Here is a 21,735-nt window from a genome sequence, read left to right on the forward strand (position 1 = left end):
CTCTTCAGCTGCCGCATAGAGTCAGCGAGCATCATGTTGGCATGACTGTGCACAATCTGGGCTGAGCACACATATGGAGTGGTTATAAATCTGGATACCGATATAATTAAAGAAACAGTTCAACCAAAAATGAAAATTCTGTAATCATTTACTTACTCTTATGCTTTGTAATTATTGTTAATGAAAATTAAAAGAAAAAAAAACAGGGTTGGAAAGAGTACTGAAAAATAATACTCAAGTAAAAGTTCTGTTACTTCATAAAAATGTAGTTTGAGTAGAGTTAAAGCAGGGCTGGACTGGTAAGTCACACACAAATGACGGCAGAGCTGCCATGCAAGGTGGTAGCCTGACATTGGGAGCAACTTGGGGTTCAGTGTCTTGCCCAAGGACACTTTAGCATGTGGAATCATGTGGGCCGGGAATTGAACCGCTAACCCTGCGATTAGTGGCCAACTTGCTCTACCACCTGAGCCACAGCCACCTTGGAGCTCTATGTTGACTAGCCGTCCTCCCATTCTGATGATCCAAAGCTCCATTCCAATCCTAAGCGTAATATTATAGCGCTCTCCATTCTTAGAATAATTGCGTTCATGTTTATGACACTTTCAAAGAACAGTCATCAGATACGAGTGCCATGGGCATCACTTTGATTGATTTTAAAAAAATGGTGGGAGCAGTTTGTGAGCTCAAGAAGTGGCGAGACTCATGAATATTATTTTGGTTAAGTGTAGATAATGTCAAATAATCTTTTACTGTTTTGATAAATAGTAATTCTTAATGACCATTTCAAACGCTCTAACAAATATTTCACACAATTAATTTGATAACTTGATCCATACATGCAACACTGTCAGTACTGGTGTTCTGATTGGTGGACTGTACATGGATCAATTGCTTTTGTGGTATAGCTTTTCCCACTAGTTCAAGGATATCTGAGTCCTAATCTGCCCTAATACAATTGTTTTATTTTAATTAGTAAATTTTTAATCTGTTCGTTAGTGAATGTATATCATAAGTGGGGAAACAGTTGTTTGGATTGTGCTTGAGATAAGATTGCCACCCGCTCTTACTCAAAGCCACTGATAACAGCCCAACTAGCGCTCATCAACTGGAAATGCTTCTTCTGCATCAGACACTTACCTGACTAAAGCTATTTCAAAAAGTGGTGTATAAAAAATTGGCAAAGGTAAAAAGTGGCAGAGATATGTCACACCTGTAAATGACACCTCTGATGAGTGCTTATTCTAATAAGGAGACAAAGGAACTGCACGAGTTTTATCTGATGTAGTTGATGGAAAGATGTTAGTGATAAAGGGAATGTTCTGGACTTTCAATTATCTGCACCTTTAAATTTATCTTATTTGAACACGTAACGTATGACAGATGCAATCATGTACTGCTGCAGTGAGAGACTGAGTAAAGAACATTGTTCTGCTTTAAAAGCGTATGTTTATCAGAAATAACAGACCACAGAACAGAGCGAGTGAGAGGCACTCAGGTGGAATAAATGAAGAGACTGAAAAATCATACTTTAATTTCAAGCCTCGTGCATGCATTCTGACCAACTCAAATACTATGTGCACAGACAGAGATGTCATTAACTTGGTGTCGGGTAGGCCAAATGTTCACACTTCTTAACTGTTCTTTTGGCTTTCAAGTTTTCTCATCTCTCCATCCATCCATCCATCCACCCATCCTGCAGAGTTCTAAATAAGCCTTCACTCTTTCACCAGCACTGTCCTAACTGTCTACCTCCATCTGGACAGAGCAGTTGGTGTCAGAACATGAAATGGGACTATTATCTTGTGTCCATCTTCTCAGTTGCACTATCTAAGACATAGTCCAAAGCCCTGACACCACCCCCTGTCCACGCTATCCCCATTTCACTTCTCAACCCAAACAAAAATGAATATGTCAGTAAGAAACCTAAGAGCTTCTTCCTCTAACATCTGCAACACGGTCAATTGCTGTTGTTGCATAATACCAAAAGATATGCAAGAAAAGCATGGACACAGTCAGACAGTGGAATATTCCAGAGAGCAGCAACTGTGAATCTGCTACTCTAAGCTTCCTTTCATCAGGGGTGAAAGTCATGTAACATTCTTGCTATTAGTGGACAACCCGCTCTAGCACCTGTGCCACAGCCGCCATGGACAAAAAGCATTGAGGATAATAATTTAAGTAGTTCTCTTACGAGAGGTTCTCTCGTATTGCGTAAGCTAGCTTACGCTACGGGAAAGATGAATCTTTTCTGAGATATTGAAGCCAAAAAATTATCCTTAATTTTGTATCATTTGTCAACGCAGTGCATCAACTGCAGACCTTGAGCGGGCTAGCTAGCGAGCTCATTGGTTGCTCTGCGGCAACTGCTGCAGCCTATAGACGAACTTGGGCGAACTCGCGTCCAATGAGAGGCGTCCGCGCTTACTGCATCAAAGCCCGCCAAAATGGGCGTGGCTAGAGTGCATATAAGCGTAGTTCGTAGGCTGGAACCCTGATTTTACATCTCTTCAGCGAAGCTCTTCGCATCTCTGAACTGGAAGCCGCGTCGCCGTTCGAGGGGCATCTAGCAAGCTTGGACAGCGCTCGAAGAAGCCGGCCGTCTCCGCCACCTTCAGCCATCCTGCAAGCTACGCCATCCGGCGACGTATCCTTTTTTAGAGCAAGCTACTCTCCACTCTCCCCTGAGCATGACCTGCCTCGATAGCGTGTCCTCTACGCTGTTAAGGTCGCTCGGGATGTCACCTTGGCAGTTGATGTACGCTACTGTCGCCATGTTGTCTGTCCGGACCAACACATGCTTGTCCTGGATCAATGGCAGAAGCCTCCGCAGGGAGCCGGGTCTGTCCAAGGGCTGAAAAGGCAGAGACAGATCGGTGTGACGAGCTTGCGATGTGCCCCGCGGCGCCATGCCCATCTCGGGACTCAAGTCTGAGGCCAGTGCTGAAGCAGTCTAATATGCATTAACCCAAGCGGTATAACCGCCGCCGAGGATGTCATATGCCCCAGGAGCCTCTGAAACTATTTCAGTGGGTGCGCCCTTCTCCGCCTGAACACTTCAGGCAGTCCAGCACCAACTGCGCACACTCGCTCGAGAGGTGTGCCAATATACAGACCGAGTCTAACTCGTTCCAGAGAAAAGAGATGCTCTGAACTGGGGATAGCTTGCTCTTTTCCCAGTAGACCCGAAGCCCCAGCCGGCTGAGGTGCCTGAGCACCAGGTCTCTGTAGCAGCCAGTCGTCAATATAATTGAGGATGCGAATGCCCAAAGGACTGCCTCTGCGACCTTTGTGAAGGCATGAGGTGACAGGGACAGACTGAAGGGGAGGACCTTGTACTGGTACGCCGGCCCTCAAAAGCAAACCATAGGAAGGGCCTGTGTCGAGGTAGAACCGAGACGTGGAAGTACGCGTCCTTCAGGTGTACCACCGCAAACCAATCTTGATGCCGGACGCTCGCTAAAATGTGTTTTTGCATCAGCATCTTGAACGGCAGCCTGTGCAAGGCCCGGTTCAGAACTCGCAGGTCCAAGAACCCACAGACTTTTTTCAGTACAATGAAGTAGGGGCTGTAAAACCCCTTCTTTATCTCGGCTGAAGGGACAGGCTCTATCACATCCTTCCTTAGAGGAGACGCGATCAGGAAATATACAGAGACGGAAAGGCATCTTTAAAAAGATGCTCTCCGTGAGTGCTACTCTTTTAGAAGGGAAATATATATACTTTAGAGGAAGAATATACTCTTTTAGGCTGCTGAAACACCCAAGGGTGTTCTCTGCACTCAACCGGTGCAAGAGGGGGAGAAGCTGCTGTAATGCTCTGCAAATCCAACAGATTTTGTAGAGGTGAATGGATTGGTGGAGGAACTCAACTCGCTGAAACGCACCCGCTCGGCTCCGAAGACAAAATCTGAATGAGTGGTTGCAAGCCAGCTCCTTTTATACCAGTATGTCTGGGGGAGTGGCATGTGAATTCCACTCACCAATTCCCATTGGCATTTTCTCAAAGATCAGAGGTGTTTGGGGCTGCCAAGGGCGACCCCTAGTGTCACTACATCGACAAAACGTCAAGTGAGTGACAGATTGGGAACAAGGTTTACTCAAGTTAGTTAATAGATTGTAGGTATTGAAACTGATATTGAGAATCATCAGATGGCTTTACATGTAAACAAAATGGACATTATAGCTAAAATATATCCAAACTAATCGTTATCCAAACAAATTAAATTGAAATCGGAATCAAAAGCACGTGGACCGGAGCTGAATAGGTAAATCTGTATCGATACCCAGCCCTACTGATAAAGTCAATCTTATTAACTCTGTCAACTATGTGTAAAGGAAGACATATTGAACTGAGGAAGAACAGAAAGAAATCTTGATTACTGGCAGCATATCATTTCATTTTTTTTTTTTTTTTTTACATATTTCTGCCCAAATTAATTTTAATCTCTACAATCAGGCAACTCGGCAACTGACATATCCCTAAGCCTCACAACCACAGCCTCACCAACCTCAGAGCTCCTCCAATGTCTTAATTACTAATTCCTTTCATACTAGTTGATGCAAAGCAGAATCTGCGTTTGTTTCATTTCAAAGGTCAGTTTGAGTCACATGAATGAAAGATAGAAAGCTGGAGCCAATAACAAGATTTCTTAAGACATTATGTTTTGTTTTTCAACTACTATGAGTAAAAATGACATTTATTATAGGCATTTTCAATATATAAAATCCATGAATAGAGACGGTCTGAATGCTGAGAGGGATCTTTGGTTCTTCTGTTCACGGTTCCCACTTAAAAACGGATCCCACATCACCATGTTAATGCATGTGCAAGTGTGAGAAAGGTTAAAAAAGAAGCTGAATATTTGATGAGAGGTTAACATAGTGTAGAGAAAAAGCAACCTCTTCATTAAAACCCAAATGCCATGCATTTGGAATGTCAGATTATGAGCAAAAAACAGCATTTCATATTGACTTAAAAGGAAACAATTTATTATTTTCTTTATTGTTTTTGTATGCTGCATTTCAGCACACTGGTAGATATTCGACTAGACCGGCAGCAACTGTTACACTTTCCACCTTGCCTGCAGTGATAATCACAAACAAGCAAATGCACAGACAAACAATAAGAGGTTTTAGGGAAACTCACTATGCCAAACAAGGGGTTAATGTGTGAAAGCCAGAATGATCCAAAAATAAAATAAACACTGTGCCTGCACACTATTATTGCACTACAAAAAAATGCACAGTCCACTTGAGAAAATGCATTTTACTTGTAATATTCAATCTGATCCACGTTTTGCATGGTGTGCATGCCCTAAGGATTGTCACCTGTGAATGAAACATTTGCCTGTTGAAAAAGGGCAATTTAAATGTAAAATGGTAAAAAATAAATTTAAAAGTAAAATGTAATTAATTATTTCCCAACATGTGTGCATTTTTCTGCAATAACAATGTGTGAGATTGCTGCCTTCATTTTTAATGTTTGCCAGTTGTGTGCAAATCAAACAATATATTGACAACTCTAATGACAAATCATAATGATTCGTAATATCCATAATATTCCTGCATGAAATATAACCGTATATCATAGAGAGAGAGCATGCTTTGAATTCCATTATGTAACAGTTTGTGTATTGAAACCAAATGTATTATTGCAATTCGCCAAAGCCAGAGGCTAAATAGTTCTGATGAGCTTGACACGCACTAAGAGGAAACGACACACGGATGGATGAATTGATGAATTGATAGATAAAAGGTGAAGGGGGACAGGGGGTAAGCTTTCATCAGACAGGGTAACTGGGACACTGCGGCTAAAACTCTGTAACAGACAAATCCACTTTTTCTGATCAAGTGGGATTATCGTGGCAAACGTACGGCTTAAAGTGTGTCCTGGAGTGCTCACTTCACTTCAAACAAACATGGACACACAGAGCCTGCAACACACCCAATAAGAGCATTCAGCTTGCAAACATCAGCAACAAATCGCTTTGCTCTTTAATGCAATGCCCCAATTTAATTTGCCCTTAAAACATTTGCTAGTGTGTCAACATGCCAGTGTGTTGCTATGCAGTTGCTAGGGTTTCAAAGAGGTTGCTAGGGCCTTGATTACTGGCTCAATGTCAAAGCAGCCCACCTCTAAGTCTCTATAATATTTTGGGTCAATATTCAGAAATGTCCTCTATCTATGTCTAAGGCTATGACCACACCAATACGTTATTAACCACACTGCCTCCACCGAAAATTAAGACTTTCAAAAACACCCTCAAGTGCCATTTATTTGAAAAACAATGCTGTTTGAACATAAAAGAAATCATATAAATGTGGACGTAGACTTAAATTAAGAATCGTATCTGAAATCGCCACTGTTACGAACAGATAAGTTAGGGGTCATTCATACCAAACACACACTTGTGCTAAAAAAGCTAAATGCTGTACAATACATATTACAAAACGCAGTTGTCTCAAGATGAATTTTTTAAAGTTGACATTCTTTTTTTAACCTGACACAGCATTTAAAAATGTGGCAATCCTTCCCGAGACTCTTAAAAAACAGTACGACGTGGTGCATGGTCAAAGACATCCATCTAGCACATGTTAACACAGAAAAACACCATTCCACTGATACACTAGAAATAACCGATTAAAGAGAACAAGAATCAGAGATTAGACAATACAACTAAATACTTGCCACTTCTCTCACTTTCCTGCTAATTTAATGCAAATATTTAAAACCAAACATTGTGAGCATGCAGAAATTCTCCAATCCAACTCTGTGTTTTCAAGAACAAGCAGGTAAGTCCTTATCAGACATAATTGCTTTCTTTTATGTGCCTCTAAATAGAGATTTCTCAATCCTTTCAGATCATTGTACCACACCGTGGCCGCTTTTCCATCTTCAAACAAATCTGCCTTTTAGTCAAAGAGCTGTTATTTTCCTGCTATTGATTGAATGTGTCTCAGAGCAAATTCACCATTTAAAGAGGATTTCCAAAGAAAAGAAGAGAAAGATAAAAGCTACAATCAAAAATGGCTAACTAATTGTTGTTGACTTAAAGATTCAGGGAAAACACTAGTCTCAAACATACGCTGCTTTAATGACATGAATCCCACATTCATTTGACTCAATAAAGCCACCTCATGGTAACTGCTTTTGAAACATTCATGCAAGAAGTTGTTTTAAATATTGGACTGCAGTGTGAAATTCAGGTAAAAAAATCTGCTTTTGATTTCTTAATCTTTTTTTTCCTTTTCTACTCCTTTATTAAAATGTTAAATAAAGAATTGTGGTAATTACTATGGCAGTGAATGAGGCCGGTCCAGAAACACACAAAAAAAAAATCTCTTACCAACTTTGCTGTGTAAAGTTATAGCCAATATCATAACTCTATTGCCATGACGACAAACCCTGTAATCCCTGTGGGCTATACCTTTTCACAGATGAAGTTAGCAAGCAATTTTATCACACTAAAATTATGTTTTTTTTGCTAACGTCTTGTGGTTATATTTTTCAAACTATGTGTATTTAAACTTGTATGGACTGGCCCCTTTCACTGCCACAGTAAGAGACTTACTGTCACTGCTTTTTTTTTTATTATAAAGAATGGAGAAGTCAAAATAATTTGTGGTAATCAACATTGTAACACAAATGCTGTTGATTGAGCTAAACATCCATTGACACAGAATATTCCTTTAAAACAAGAAAAACTATTTACCATTGAGGCAAGAAAGAAAAAAAGCTTGCGTCATGATATATTCTCTGAAATCAAGTCTTAACATCTAACACATACTCAAGAAAATGTATCTTGCTTCAAGGATATTTAGATATTATTACTAGGAAAAAAGACAAAAATAAAGATTATAAAAATTATGTTAGGCTTTTAATATCGTATGACTTTTCCAACAAGCCCAAGTACACCTACACATGAAAACATCAGTTTGTGTACGTACCGTGCCGGCTGCAGTACAGGCTCCATTGATGTTGTGCTTTCAGTGTTGATCTGTGGACTGACACGCTGCTGAGATTAAGCTAAGGCAAAACCCAGATCACGTGATCAGTCTTAAAGAGAGTGGGCCACTGGGCTAATGTATTTAATGAATATCCTATTGACTGATGATGCAGAAGAAGCAAGTGCCAGAGAAAAGCTTGAGCCACAAAAGAGGATTTGAAAAAAGCTTGTTGTGTACTGTAAAGCCAAGGCTTAACAAACAGTGAGAGTGGGGATATTTAAAGATGGACAGACGGATGGACAGACAGTTTTTTCTTGAGACATTTTTAAGGGACCATACATTATAAAATATCTTGCACAAGACAAAACAAGTTAACCAGGTTGTTCTCTTGCACGAGAAATTTAAATAATTTGAAAGGGAAAGGCAAACTCAGAGTCGTGGTGGAGATGCATTATTCCATACAGTCTATCGCTGTTGAACGTCATCCCTTTCTGTGGAACTATTTGTCTACAGTTGAAGTCAGAAGTCATTAAAAAAAAAAAAACATTTACCACTCCACAGATTTCATATTAGCAAATTATAGTTTTGGCAAGTCGTTTAGCACATCTACTTTGTGCATGACTCAAGTAATTTTTCCAACAATTGTTTACAGACAGATTGTTTCTCTTTTAACTGACTATATCACAATTCCAGTGGGTCAGAAGATTACATACACTATGTTAACTCTGCCTTTAAGCAGCTTTGAAAATTCCCAAAAAACTATGTCAACCCTTTAGGCAATTAGCCAATTAGCTTCTGATTGCAGGTGTAGTGATTTGGAGGTGCACCTGTGGATGTATTTTAAGGCCTACTTTCAAACTCAGTACCTCTTTGCTTAAAATGATGGGAAAATCTAAAGAAATCAGCCAAGACCTCCAAAAAAAGACCTCCACAAGTCTAGTTCATCCTTGGGAGCAATTTACAAACACCTGAAGGTAACACATTCATCTGTACAAACAATAGTATGCAAATATAAACACCATGGGACCACGAAGCCAGCTATCATGGGTGATGCATTTTGTCTCCTAGAGATGAACTTATTGTGTGACAAGTGTAAATCAATCCCAGAACAACAGTAAAGAACCTTGTGAAGATGTTGGAGGAAACAGGTCAACAAGTATCTATATCCACAATAAAACGAGTCCTAAATCGACATAACCGGAAAGGCTGCTCAGCAAGGAAGAAGCCACTGCTCCAAAACCACCATAAAAAAGCCAAACTACAGTTTGCAAGTGCACATGGGGACAAAGATCTTACTTTTGAGAAATGCCCTCTGGTCTGATGAAACAAAAATGTAACTGTTTGGTCATAATGACCATCTTATTTTTGGAGGAAAAAGGGCGAGGCTTGCAAGCCTAAGAACACCATTCCAACCGTGAAGCATGGGGGTGGCAGCATCATGTTGTGCGGGTGCTTTGCTGCAGGTGGGACTGGTGCACTTCACAAAATAGATGGCATCATGAGGAAGGAAAATTATGTGGATATATTGAAGCAACATCTCAAGACTTGAAGTTAAAGCTCAAATGGGTCTTCCTATTGGACAATGACCCCAAGCATACCCTCAAAGTTGTGGCAAAATGGCTTAAGGACAGCAAAGGCAAGGTACTGGAGTGTCCATCACAAAGCCCTGACCTCAGTATGACAGTCCGGTGAGCAAGGAGGCCTACAAGCCTTGTTTAACCCAAGTTAAACAATATAAAGGCAATGCTACCAAAAATTAACAAAGTGTCTGTAAACGTCTGACCCACTGGGAATTTGATGAAAGAAATAAAAGGTGAAATAAATAATTCTCTCTACTATTATTCTGACATTTCACATTCTTAAAATAAAGTTGTGATCCTAACTGACCTAAGACAGGGAATTTTTCCATGATTAAATGTCAAGAATTGTGAAAAACTGAGTTTAAATACTTTTGGCTAAGGTGTAGGTAAACATCTGACTTCAACTGTATATGAAGAAGACAGTCCTGTAGATACAGTATATCTTTTAATAATAAATAGGTGCTGTTCAGGCACATCTGTATTCTGTTCTGCTTGCGGTGGGTGTTGCGGGATGATATTTCTAGGCTGAAATTGAAAAATAGACCTACTCTTGGAGATGGCTTACTGACCGTGGTGCAGAATACAAATAAAGCTGGCTTATATTTATGGCAGGATGCTGTCTGTGGAACGGAGCCAAAAATAAACGGCACCAGACTACTAATGAAAGCTCCCATAACACAATTCACACTGGACTAGCAATTAATAGTGTCAAGACAATGAGGGCCAAGAAAGAACTAGATTTTTACATGTGCTGAAGAAAATGTGAGTGGTGCTTGCTTGTACAGAAGTTACACAACAAAGATGAATCCAAGTAATAGATTGATATGGCTAAAAATACCAACAATATGTAAACATTATAGCCTAAATGTTAATATGATTTTAGTGTAATAAAATCCAGGATTTACTGGTGTTACTGAATTGACCTGATTACAGGGATTATGTCATGATGACAACAAAGTAGTAATATTGGATATAACTTTACACAGATGAGGTTAGTAAGGCTATGTCCTGTAGCTATACTTTTGAAACAGTTTGTATTTTTATGTTTATGGACTGGCCTCATTCACTTCCATTTTAAGTGTCTTACTGTAACAGTAATCTGTTCTGCTTTTGAAAAATGTATGAAAATAAACGAGGAACAAGTCAAAAGAACGTTTGTGGTAATCTACATTATTACACAAATGCTGTCAATTTAGCTTAATTTTTATTGTACCAAAAGCATTTATTCAAGACAAAGATGTTTTAATGGCGTCTCTGATTTCAGTTTTACATCTACTTATTCATGCGATTATCTAATCAGCCAATCATGTGGCTGCAGTTTAATGCATAAAATCATACAGATATGGTCAGGAGCTTTAGTTAATGTTTACATCAACCATCAGAATGGGGAACCTTTTTTGTTGTTTTCAGTGATTTCGACCATGTTGGTGATGGGCTGGTTTGAGTACTTCTGTAACTGCGGATATCTTGGGATTTTAACGTGCAACTCTCTCTAAAGTGTATAGAGAATGGTGTGAAAAACTAAAAACAACCAATGAGCAGCAGTTCTGTGGACGAAAACACCTTGTTGATCAACAGAGAATAGCCAGACTGGTTCAAGCTGACAGAAAGGCTACAGTAACTCAGATAACCACTCTGTACAATTGTCGTGAGCAGAATAGCATCTCAGAATGCACAACATGTCGAAAATTGAGGCGGATGGGCTATAACAGCAGAAGACCACATTGGTGTTTCACTTCTGTCATCCAAAAACAAAAAAACTGAGGCTGCATTGGGTCTACCATTCGTGAACCTCAGCAGAAATCCAGATTTGTCAGACCAGGCGAAGTCTACGGTCCACTTTTGGTAAGCCCGTTACCACTGCAGCCTCAGTTACCTGTTCTTAGCTGACAGAAGTGGTACCCGGAGGGGTCATCTGCTGCTGTAGCCCATCCGCCTCAGTGTTCGCTGTGATATATGTTCAGAAATGCTTTTCTGCAAAGCACTGTTTTAATGCATGTTTATTTTGGTTCACCTTCCTATCAGCTTGGACCAGTTTGGCTATTCTCCTCTGACCTCTGTCATTAATGAGCCGTTTTCGCCAACAGAACTGCCGCTCGTTGGATGTTTTTTGTACAATTCTCTTTATATTCTGAAGAATGTTGTGCATGAAAATCCCAGGAGATCAGCAGTTATAGAAATACTCAATCACTCAAACCAGCCCATCTGGCTATATATACCATGTGGCTATATATGGAGTGGTGGTGGTGTAATGGTCTAAGCACATAACTGGTAATCTGGTAATCAGAAGGACGTTGGTTCAAGCCCCACAGCCACCACCATTGTGTCCTTGAGCAAGGCACTTAACTCCAGGTTGCTCTGGGGGGATTGTCCCTGTAATAAGTGCACTGTAAGTTGCTTTGGATAAAAGCGTCTGCCAAATGCATAAATGTAAATATACACATAATTTTTTTTTTTCATCCAATATAGACCGTCTCACATGTATGGGCCTGCTTTTCTTCTCTGGTTATGTGTTGTCATGACAAAGTAACCGTCATCACCCCCTGGCAGCAAAACCCCCAGCACTCCCATTCTTTCAAGATCCCAGCATGAGTAGATTACATTTTCACAAGCGATAAATTGAAATTTGGCCTTTTCTTGCCCTCGCCAGGCAGCTGATAGCTTGGTGCTGCTGTCAGAGGCGTCTGTCTGCTGTCCTGCATCTCAGTAAAGTATCGACTGCACCTAGAACTGCTCAGGTCTTTTCATTAAAGAACCAACCTAACAGCAGGAGGATGAAAAACAGGCTGAGGTACAGGGAAAAAAATAAATAAAATAAAGCAAGAACATCGTCAGAAAAGGTGCTCCAAAACCCATATAAAGGCCATATTTGGACTACCACAGGAAATAATTACCATAAAAATATATTATAGTGGTATTACAGTACAGTGATAGTATCAGATGGTAATACTATGGTACCATGATATATACCATGAAACAGAAAATCATGTACCATGTTATTTACATAATATTCATTATATAAGGTACTTTCTGTTCCTGTACTGAATGTCCAAAACATGGTAGTACCATGATACATTTTTGTTAGTGTAGTTTTACCTGAGGAAGTAAATTTATGTTTCACAGAATTCTGTGTTTTGTTGCTCAACCTTAGTTACAATTACAGGGCAAATTACCTACAGTTCCCCTTCTGTCACTCACTCTAAGTTTTGTCAATAGAGTGATACTAGGGGTCACTCTTGGGAGCCCCAAACACCTCAGATTTTTGGGTAAAGGCCAATAAGAATTGGCAAGTGGAATTTGCATGCCACTCCCCCGGACATACGGATATACAGTAAAAAGAGCTGGAACGCATCCACTCATTCAGACTTTTTCTTTGGAGCCAAGTGTTTGTGGCTTGAAGTTGCTCGATAAAAGAGTTTAACAAATAAATAAATGTAAATGTACTGTAGGTCCTCTGGATTGCAATTTTTTATGATCCAGGTATGAGGGCGGTTTCATCAGACAGCAGACTTATGATTTGCATTATTAGCAACTGGCAGTCGAGAGAAAAGAAACGAGATTATCACACTATTTTTGTCATGTATATTTGAATGATTCATACATGAGGGCTTGAGACAAATACGTGCACTGCAGGTGCTAAATTATTTCTCATACATCAAAAACCATCTCGGCCACTGCAAGTGACCCAGATGAAGGGTATGGAAGGTTTTAGCCTTGAGGGAAAACAATAAGCTAGAGTAAAAGGACTGATATCTCTCTCTTCATCATTTTAACGTCTCTCGCTTTTTCTAAAAAAAACAACAGCTTGCTATAAATACAGCTCAGCAAGAATTTGGCATTAGACAGCTGACATTAAAGACAGCTTATGCCCAGTAGCAATATGCAGGACACGGTTCACATCTCCATGACATCTATGGAAAAAGTGCCTCCGTATATGAGTTAATCTCACAGAGGTGTCCAAGTCATACTTACCCCAAAAATTGTAAGAAGAAGAAGAAAAAAAAAACACATTTCAAATTGACACATTGCCATCAAACTGAATTGAGCAATCAACACTGGCGGCCAAAAGATTTTATTCACCAAAGTGGCATTCAACTGATCACAAGGTATCACAGGACATTAATAACATGAAAAATTACTATTACAATAAAAAAAAAGAGAAAAGTTCAGAACTTCTTAAACTACTTCAAAGAGTTCTCATCAAAACAATCCTCCATGTGCAACAATGACAGCTTTACCGATCCTTGGCATTCTAGCTGTCAGTTTGTCCAGATAATCAGGTGACATTTCACCCCACACTTCCTGTAGCACTTGTCAAAGATGTGGTTGTCTTGTCGGGCACTTCTCACACACCTTACAGTCTAGCTGATCCCACAAAAGCTCAATGGGGTTAAGATCCATAACACTCTTTTCCAATTATCTGTTGTCCAATGTCTGCTTCTTTGCCCACTCTAACCTTTTCTTTTTGTTTTTCTGTTTCAAAAGTGGCTTTTTTTTTAATATTCTTTCTCATAAGACCTACACCCCTGAGTCCTCTCTTTACTGTTGTACATGAATCTGGTGTTGAGCGGGTAGAATTCAATGAAGCTGTCAGCTGAGGACAAGTGAACCATAGTGTGCTAGTATGCTCACCACACACCAGTTATTGGTGGAGAGGAGAGAGTAGAGTCATAGAGCCAATTAGTGGATGGGGATTATTAGGAAGCCATGATTGAGAAGGGTCAATGGGGGGAACCAAATAGCTTTAAACTGTGTTTGATATAATGGCAAGTGATTTTCTAGTACAAAATTAGCAATATAGCATGATTACTCAAGGATAAGGTGTTGGAGTGATGGCTGCTGGAAATCGGGCCTGATAAGATTTGATTCAAATAGTAATGGTGCTGTTTTTTACATCAGTAAAATCCTGACTATACTTTGTGATCAGTTGAATTCCACTTTGTTAAATTAAAATACCAATTTCCTTCCCAAACAGCAAAATCATTTATAAATCTCTCAAAAGCCTAGGACCTAAATACATTTCAGAAATGCTTGTTGAATATAAACCTAACTGACCTCTCAGATCATTAGGATCAAGTCAGTTAGACATACAGAGGGTTCACTTAAAATTATGCCACCCGCAGCTGGAACAGCGTAGGATCAGATAAATTGCCGGGCCCCATAAAATCATCTGCTGTATTACATTAAATAAAGAAATTACATTGTATCAGGAGACTCTGAGGAGTGGTGGTACGCAAGAAAAACTGCCAATACTTTGTTAAAAAAATTAGAGACGTGCATACTGGTGAGTACCTGCCCACTTCAAGCCCTGATATAACAATAAAATGTTTCAAAACATAATTTTTATTACTGCAATACATGAACAACTGTATTACCCTAATAAGAATGAGAATAATGCTTAAAACATTATGAAAAAGAGAATATCAAGCAAAACAGAAATAAGAATTTGGGGGTAAAATGTACTTAATTGACCCCAAAATAGTCACAATGCAAAAAGTATTGATATGTTCAAATAGTAGACCATGTATTATTGATGTAATACTGTATGTGATTTCTTAATTGTTTGACTTTTTTGGTTTTAGTGTGCAATGTGACTTAAAAATTCAAGATTGAGATTCAACCTAATATCTATGACAGCAGAGGCATGCAGCAGACTCCCATGATGCTCTCTGGTTTACATCACAAGCAAGGCCATAACCATGTCTTGAACACTGGGGGGGACCAAACCATTGTTGGGGGTTTATGGGAGTTGAGGTCACAAATATAATGGTCCTGTTTGGTCCTTTAATATAGTAAAGGCACTGAATGCAATAATTTTCTGAATAAAGGCTTGAAATGCAATTAAGGCCCAAAGTTGTATAATTTTTGGTTTTAAAATATACATATATTTTTAAAGTTCACACAGTACAAGACTAACACTTGTATTGCTAGCAATTTGTCTGTTTCAGTCATCTTTTCTTTTTTGTGCTGTCTCAAATGAAAGATTAATATAATTAGAATTTCTTTTCATCATTGATGCATCTGTAAAATTACAGATGCATCAATTAATTGACTGTGTCAGCTGGCTAGCAAAAATAATATACACAAAATTATTTTCTGCCCTCAAGTTGTCTCTCATAGTTTTTTCCTCCTAGTAGAATCTTAACACAATATTTTCTTCAAGAATTCATACACTGCTCTTTTCCATAAAATCAAAAACAAAAAAAAGGTAAATATTGATCACTACTGTCAAGGCTCAAAGAGAAAAAAAAAAATTATTATAAAAATACCATAAAAGTAGTCCATACAACACATAGCTGTTGTATGGCCCCAGAAAGCTTGGAATATAGTGCTCTTGACATATGGACTACTGTTATGATGTCTTTATACTGAACCTATACTAGTGCTTTATAGTATTTAAATTTGCCCTTTATGAAGCTCGACAGCTCCTGCTCACTATAAACTGTTATTCTATGGAATAGAGCTGCTTAAAATATACATTTTTATGCTCCAAGGAAAAAACAGCATATGGGTTTTGAACAACATAAGGTGAGTAAATGAGTTAGTAAAAGTACATTTTCCATTTTTAGGTGAACTACTCCTTTAACTGATGCCTCATCTTCATCTTCATCTCTTTTAAAAGAAGACTCTTAGGAGATGCTGTACAAAATTCTGAATTAATTAAAGACATAAAGAAATTTAGGAAATCTTACATTGATTTTAAATTATTACCTAATAATATTTGCATTAAGAATATATGAGACCTAAAAGCACAATAGAAGTCAAATGTCACAGGTCTTAACATGTTCCAGTTCTGATCTGGGTGAAAACGCTCTACTTCAAAACGGCTAATTTCGCCAAATGGTGAATAGTTTGCACCCTTGGAAAATACTGTCGGTTGGTACAACATTTCAATCATAAAACAGTGGTCAAATATTGCATGTTTAATTAGATACTAACATCTTACATGACATAAACACTCTTAACCTGGAATGGTGGTGGTGTAGTGGTCTAAGCACATAACTGGTAATCAGAAGGTTGCTGGTTCGATCCCCACAGCCACCACCATTGTGTCCTTGAGCAAGGCACTAAACTCCAGGTTGCTCCAGGGGGATTGTCCCTGTAATAAGTCCCTGCAAATTCATAAATGTAAATGTAACCTGAACCTGGAATAATCTGTCACAATTTGGTAGAGATCGCTGACAAAAGCGCGAAATCGGAGCTTGCTCCCATAAACGACGAACGCAATGTGTGAACTAACAAAGACACGATTTGAGAGAAGCGTCGATGTCAGCGAGATATCTAGCATGTTAAATATCTGGATCTGTCTGTGATTCCAAATCATGCAATGTGAAATATGTTTTGACTGAATACATCTGCAGCGCTGACCTACAGCCAATGAGAGAGCAAGCGTGTCAGTGTGAGGAGTCCTGATGTACCTGCAGCAGAACATCAATTGACATGGCTGTGGTATCAAGAAAGTCTACTTGGACCGAAGAAATGGAGGAAAAATGTGTGTTGTACCACAACTGGGTGGAGAAAGAGAAGAGTTGGAGAGAAATTGCTAATTCTTTTGGACAGTCAGGTAAGCATATAGGTACTTTTTCATATTGTAACCAATAAAATATATGATGCCTTTTGGCGATTAAAAACATACACATCATGTAGTGAAATGCATAACATATGATCATGATCATGCATTTGTCAATAGTGAAATGTTTTGTAATGTGTTCACCCCTGTTGCTGACTTCCATGACAAGACAGACAGTTGTGTAATATGAACGGTACCACAATCCGACGTCTTTGAAAATCTTGAAGTGTGTAGGGGGTATTAGCGTCTTAAACGTGATCCCACCTTCAATTTGACATTGACGAGCAGTGTTAGACTACTGAGCATGCAAAAAATTCAACTTTTTTAAACCATTATGTTATTCCTGCAACAACTTAATGACAATTAGAAAGCATTGCATAATGAACTGCAGCAGAACAGCAACAAGGATTTCAATTATTGGGGGGGTAATCTGTCCATATCTGATTATTGGGGGGACTTGTCCCCCTCAAAGTATATAGTGGTTACGGCCCTGACCACAACCATGAAGAAATTGCACTTATGGATTTCCTCTCACTTTCTCAGGCTTTGAAGTTTGTCACATGATGCAGTGATTTCACACAATTCCTGACTGCGGCAGAACGGAGACAAAGCCGCTGATTTTAATGAGCTTGAACCACTCAGCTGTTAACAGATAATTAATAGCTGGAAGAGACCAGTGGTTGTTTGTTTCACTGGTGGAACCAGGGTTTGGAACAATATGAGGGTAAATAAATAATAATACAACACCCTTTTCTGTGTGTGTATTTTTGTAATGTAACTGTTTTAAATATTTGTCCTGGTAGAATAATACCCATCCCCATACTATTATTTTATATATATATATATATATATATATATATATATATATATATATATATATATATATATATATATATATATATATATTAGGCCGTATACAGTGTGTAGGCAGTGTTCAGTAAGAAGTTAGCTAGTATTCCTTTTCAAACATTGCCAGCGATGTGTTAACCTCAAGCAATAAAACCGTAGTTAGTGTGTGAATGCCCTTAACTCATCTTTCCTTCGAGCTCTGTTTGGCAAATTTGATCTGTGGTGGAAATGTATGTTCTGCAGCACTTAATGACCTTTCATATTAATTACAGCTGTCCTTAGGCCTCTGAAACTAAAAATAGCCATAATACATTACATAACCCAGCGATCGCAACAGCACAACTTTAATTTCAAACACCAGACATGTCTTCTGACCAGAGTGAGCAGTTTGCTCTGGCTGTGTGATTTATATAAACAGCTTTATGGAAATCAGACTGCTTTTTTTCAATTCTGTAAAGGGGCGCCGGAGGATGCAGAGTGGGTGCATTGTTGATCGTAGTGTACGTTCCTTTGTTCCTCGATGCCCTAGCATTATTGGTGAGCTGCAAAGCTGGTTGTAAGCTTTGAAAATCTGATCACAAATAGGATCAAGCTTGCTTAGGGTTCATTCCCACAGAAATGTAAGCGCTGCGTTGTTCTAGTGGGGAGACTAGCAGCTGTACATCATCACACCACTAGCTGGGTAATTCCTAGCCAATCACATGTAAGCCATTGCTTTAGAAGTCTGCTCACAATCTATCACATTGTTGTTTCAGTGTGCTAACACGGCAACCTCCACCACCCCACCACCACCAGTTGTGTCCCGTACTGCACGGGGGTAGGCTCATGTAGCAGTGTCAGGTGCGCTCTTAGCTGTGCTTATGTAAACAAAGACGTCGTGTGCACCAGTTTCAAATGGGGGAAACGATGAATTAACACTAATATTTCGGTCAGTCCTTTCCATAACACTATCGAATGGCTTCAGAAGAATTGGTATTGGTAGCACATCCTGGTGAGTAACATATATTTTCAGCACACTAGTACATTTTTAGACTAAATAACTTCAGGTCTCAAAAATGCATGTCGAGACACCTGCGTTCTGTTTCATTCTTTGTGATGCATCTTGATTGTTTTTAGCGCAGGTGTCACAAAGGTTTAATGTTCTGAACAAGTTCAGGTTGCAAAGAGGTGACTGTTACAATGTTTAGCATTATTCCAGATTGTTCTGCACCAAGCAAAGTTTCAGCGCTTGATAAACAGCAATGTTTTTTTCCCACTTCTACTTTAGTGTGCTGAGGGGCCGCCGTGTCTTGTATGTTCACTGTTACAATACTATTGTGAATGTTGCCTACAATGCTAACATAAAATACAACCTTTTGCAACTTGTAGCAATACACTGCAGCCTCCAGGTGAAAAAGTTAATAAGACTATTGTATAAAACAAATCCTCAAAGTTATACAAATAATACTGTATTATATTATAATTACTAACTGGACAACAATAAATAATTGTTGGGATCTTATAATAAATGACAACTGAATTCCAAAATGTTAGTGACTGAAGTAGTAGGTTTTGCACACTCTGTTCATTAAAAAAAAAATAAAAAGTGTTTTGTAAAAATGTGTATTGCTTTTTTTATCATTGTATTGTGGAAAAACTGGAAAACATTTATTAATTATCTTTAACTAGATTTGTATTTCATTAAACATTTTGAATATACAATGGCTGACAGATGAATTTTAAATTATTATTTTAATTCAATTTTATGTAATTGTTTAAGCAAAAATCTTTCGAAATTGGCTGGTCAGTTGCTTGGGGCCTCAGACATAGTATACACACCCCTGCCTGTAACTTCACTCAGCACTGGCCAGGATGGGCAATCACAGTCATTTATTATTACTGTAAGTGTACTGGAAAAGTTTTTGTTGTTTCAAAGGTTGGCATGACCAAATACATTTGAGAACCACTGGTCAATAACCCTGAAATAATTTGTTTTATCCTAATTTAATTGTCAAAGACATCTATAAGTAAGCCATTCGTTGGTTGACTTCCTGTAAGGTTGTCTACACTGAGGCTCTGTGGCAGATTAAAAAAACATTGCTTTGTTTATTTGACCACCCTGACATGTAAATTGCTGGCTCAACCAATAGCATGAGTTTGGGGCAGGTCTACCTGTTTTTCGAACATTGGAAGACGGGACTTTAGGTTTGTTAAACATGTTGAAAACCAATAATTATTTTTATAATTCTGTTCGGTGATGCTGAAATGACACCGTACAACTTTTAAAACTGTCTGAGAAAAATGTATTGCGTAATAGTGCCCATTTACTGAGGCAGACAGTGGCTTTCTTGGACTTCTAGGCTAAAAATAGATGTCACAGCCAGCGGCCGAGTGTCCGTGAAGGCCCATAATGAGCTCTGTCACATCAGCCTGGCCCAGCCGTGCCTATGGATGTCTCACGCCACTTTCCATTCACCACAGCATCCACTGAGATCTCCAGTGAACCACCAGGAAGTCAAAACAGCTATGCCATCAATTGCTTGATCCGGGTTCATTCCTCAATGCCCACACGGATTGTCTGAGCTGAAGGTGAAGCAGAACAGCATTTATCAAGCTTCTGCCTTTCTCAAACGTCTACATACAGTAGCAGAGACTGCGGAATAATCAATGTAATCACATCAATATGTGCAAAACACTCGACTTCTCATCTCAAATGCTTTTCTGCATCAATCAATCTTACATAACACTTCTGCAAGCAGTGCTAAGGTTACTGTATTGTAAGTCTGATTTGTAGTGTTTGGATGTTGTTCCCCAGCATGAGATGATGGCCTTTGTAATTGATAAATAGCATAAATATTTTTATGGAATTTTACCTTCATAGTTCTCCCAAAAAGGAACATTCTGTCATCATTCTCATGTTGTTCCAAATCCGTATGAATTTCTTTCTTCCAGGGAAAACAAAAAATGTGAACAGATGTATAATACCAGTAGAGTACAGTACTGTACATGGCAATAAGATGCAATTAAACATTTGTTGTCATTATAATTTATGTGTGCATTACGCAGTGATTTCATTTATGTATCTATTTTATTTTTTTCATTATTTTGAATATGTTGAGTGGAAAACAAACTTTTCTGTGAAAAGTGTTTTAGAAAGAAACTTACAAGTAATTAGTAACTTTTTCAGATTCAGATTCAAATTTATTGTCATTATGCAGTGTATGCATGAGACAATGAAATGCAGTTAGCTTCTGACCAAAAGTGAAAATAGCAATAAATATGACAAGTAATTAAATAAAGTATTAACTGTAGAAGTAAAGTGCCAGAATATGGACAGCAGTATTAATTATAAACAGTAACAGTTAGCTATACAAAAGCTGTGCATGCTACTGTAAAATACACTGCGGATGTGCAATGGTAGCAATAGTCCTGTGCAAATGTAGATTAATGGGCCTGAATGGCCCACTATGAGTTTGCATTGTAAATGTCCACGAGGGTCCCGGAATGACCACTGAGTGTGTGCATTGTAAGTATGGATGAAGGTGTGTGAACAATGGAGTGGTGGTGGTGTAGTGTGCTAAAGCACAAAACTATTAATCAGAAGGTTGCTGGTTCGATCCCCACGACCACCACCATTGTGTCCTTGACTGTAAATTGATTTGGATAAAAGCGTCTGCCAAATGTATAAATGTAAATGTAACAATGTGTTGGCTGACTGGTGCGACAGTACAGGCTCCTGTAACAGTCCATGATTGGGTTGAGAGGGATCCTTGAGGATGCCACTTACCCTCCGCAGGAAGTGTTTATT

General features: G+C 38.9%; 1 protein-coding gene across 4 annotated transcripts in view; it reads right to left on the reverse strand.

Moving 5' to 3' along the window:
* Positions 1-21,735, reverse strand: part of oxr1a (oxidation resistance 1a) — a 188,405-nt gene that overhangs the window by 134,521 nt on the left and 32,149 nt on the right. For 3 of the 4 annotated variants that reach the window (XM_052146835.1, XM_052146836.1, XM_052146832.1), the window contains exon 1: positions 7,950-7,991. The exons of the other annotated variant lie outside the window; for it this stretch is intronic. In XM_052146835.1, coding sequence (XP_052002795.1) covers positions 7,950-7,975 — 26 coding nt within the window. In that variant the 5' untranslated portion in view covers positions 7,976-7,991. Of the gene's footprint in view, positions 1-7,949; positions 7,992-21,735 lie in introns of those variants that run through there. 4 annotated transcript variants of the gene reach the window in all.

The sequence above is a fragment of the Xyrauchen texanus genome, chromosome 17, assembly GCF_025860055.1.
Source record: "Xyrauchen texanus isolate HMW12.3.18 chromosome 17, RBS_HiC_50CHRs, whole genome shotgun sequence".
NCBI classification, from domain to species: Eukaryota; Metazoa; Chordata; class Actinopteri; order Cypriniformes; family Catostomidae; genus Xyrauchen; species Xyrauchen texanus.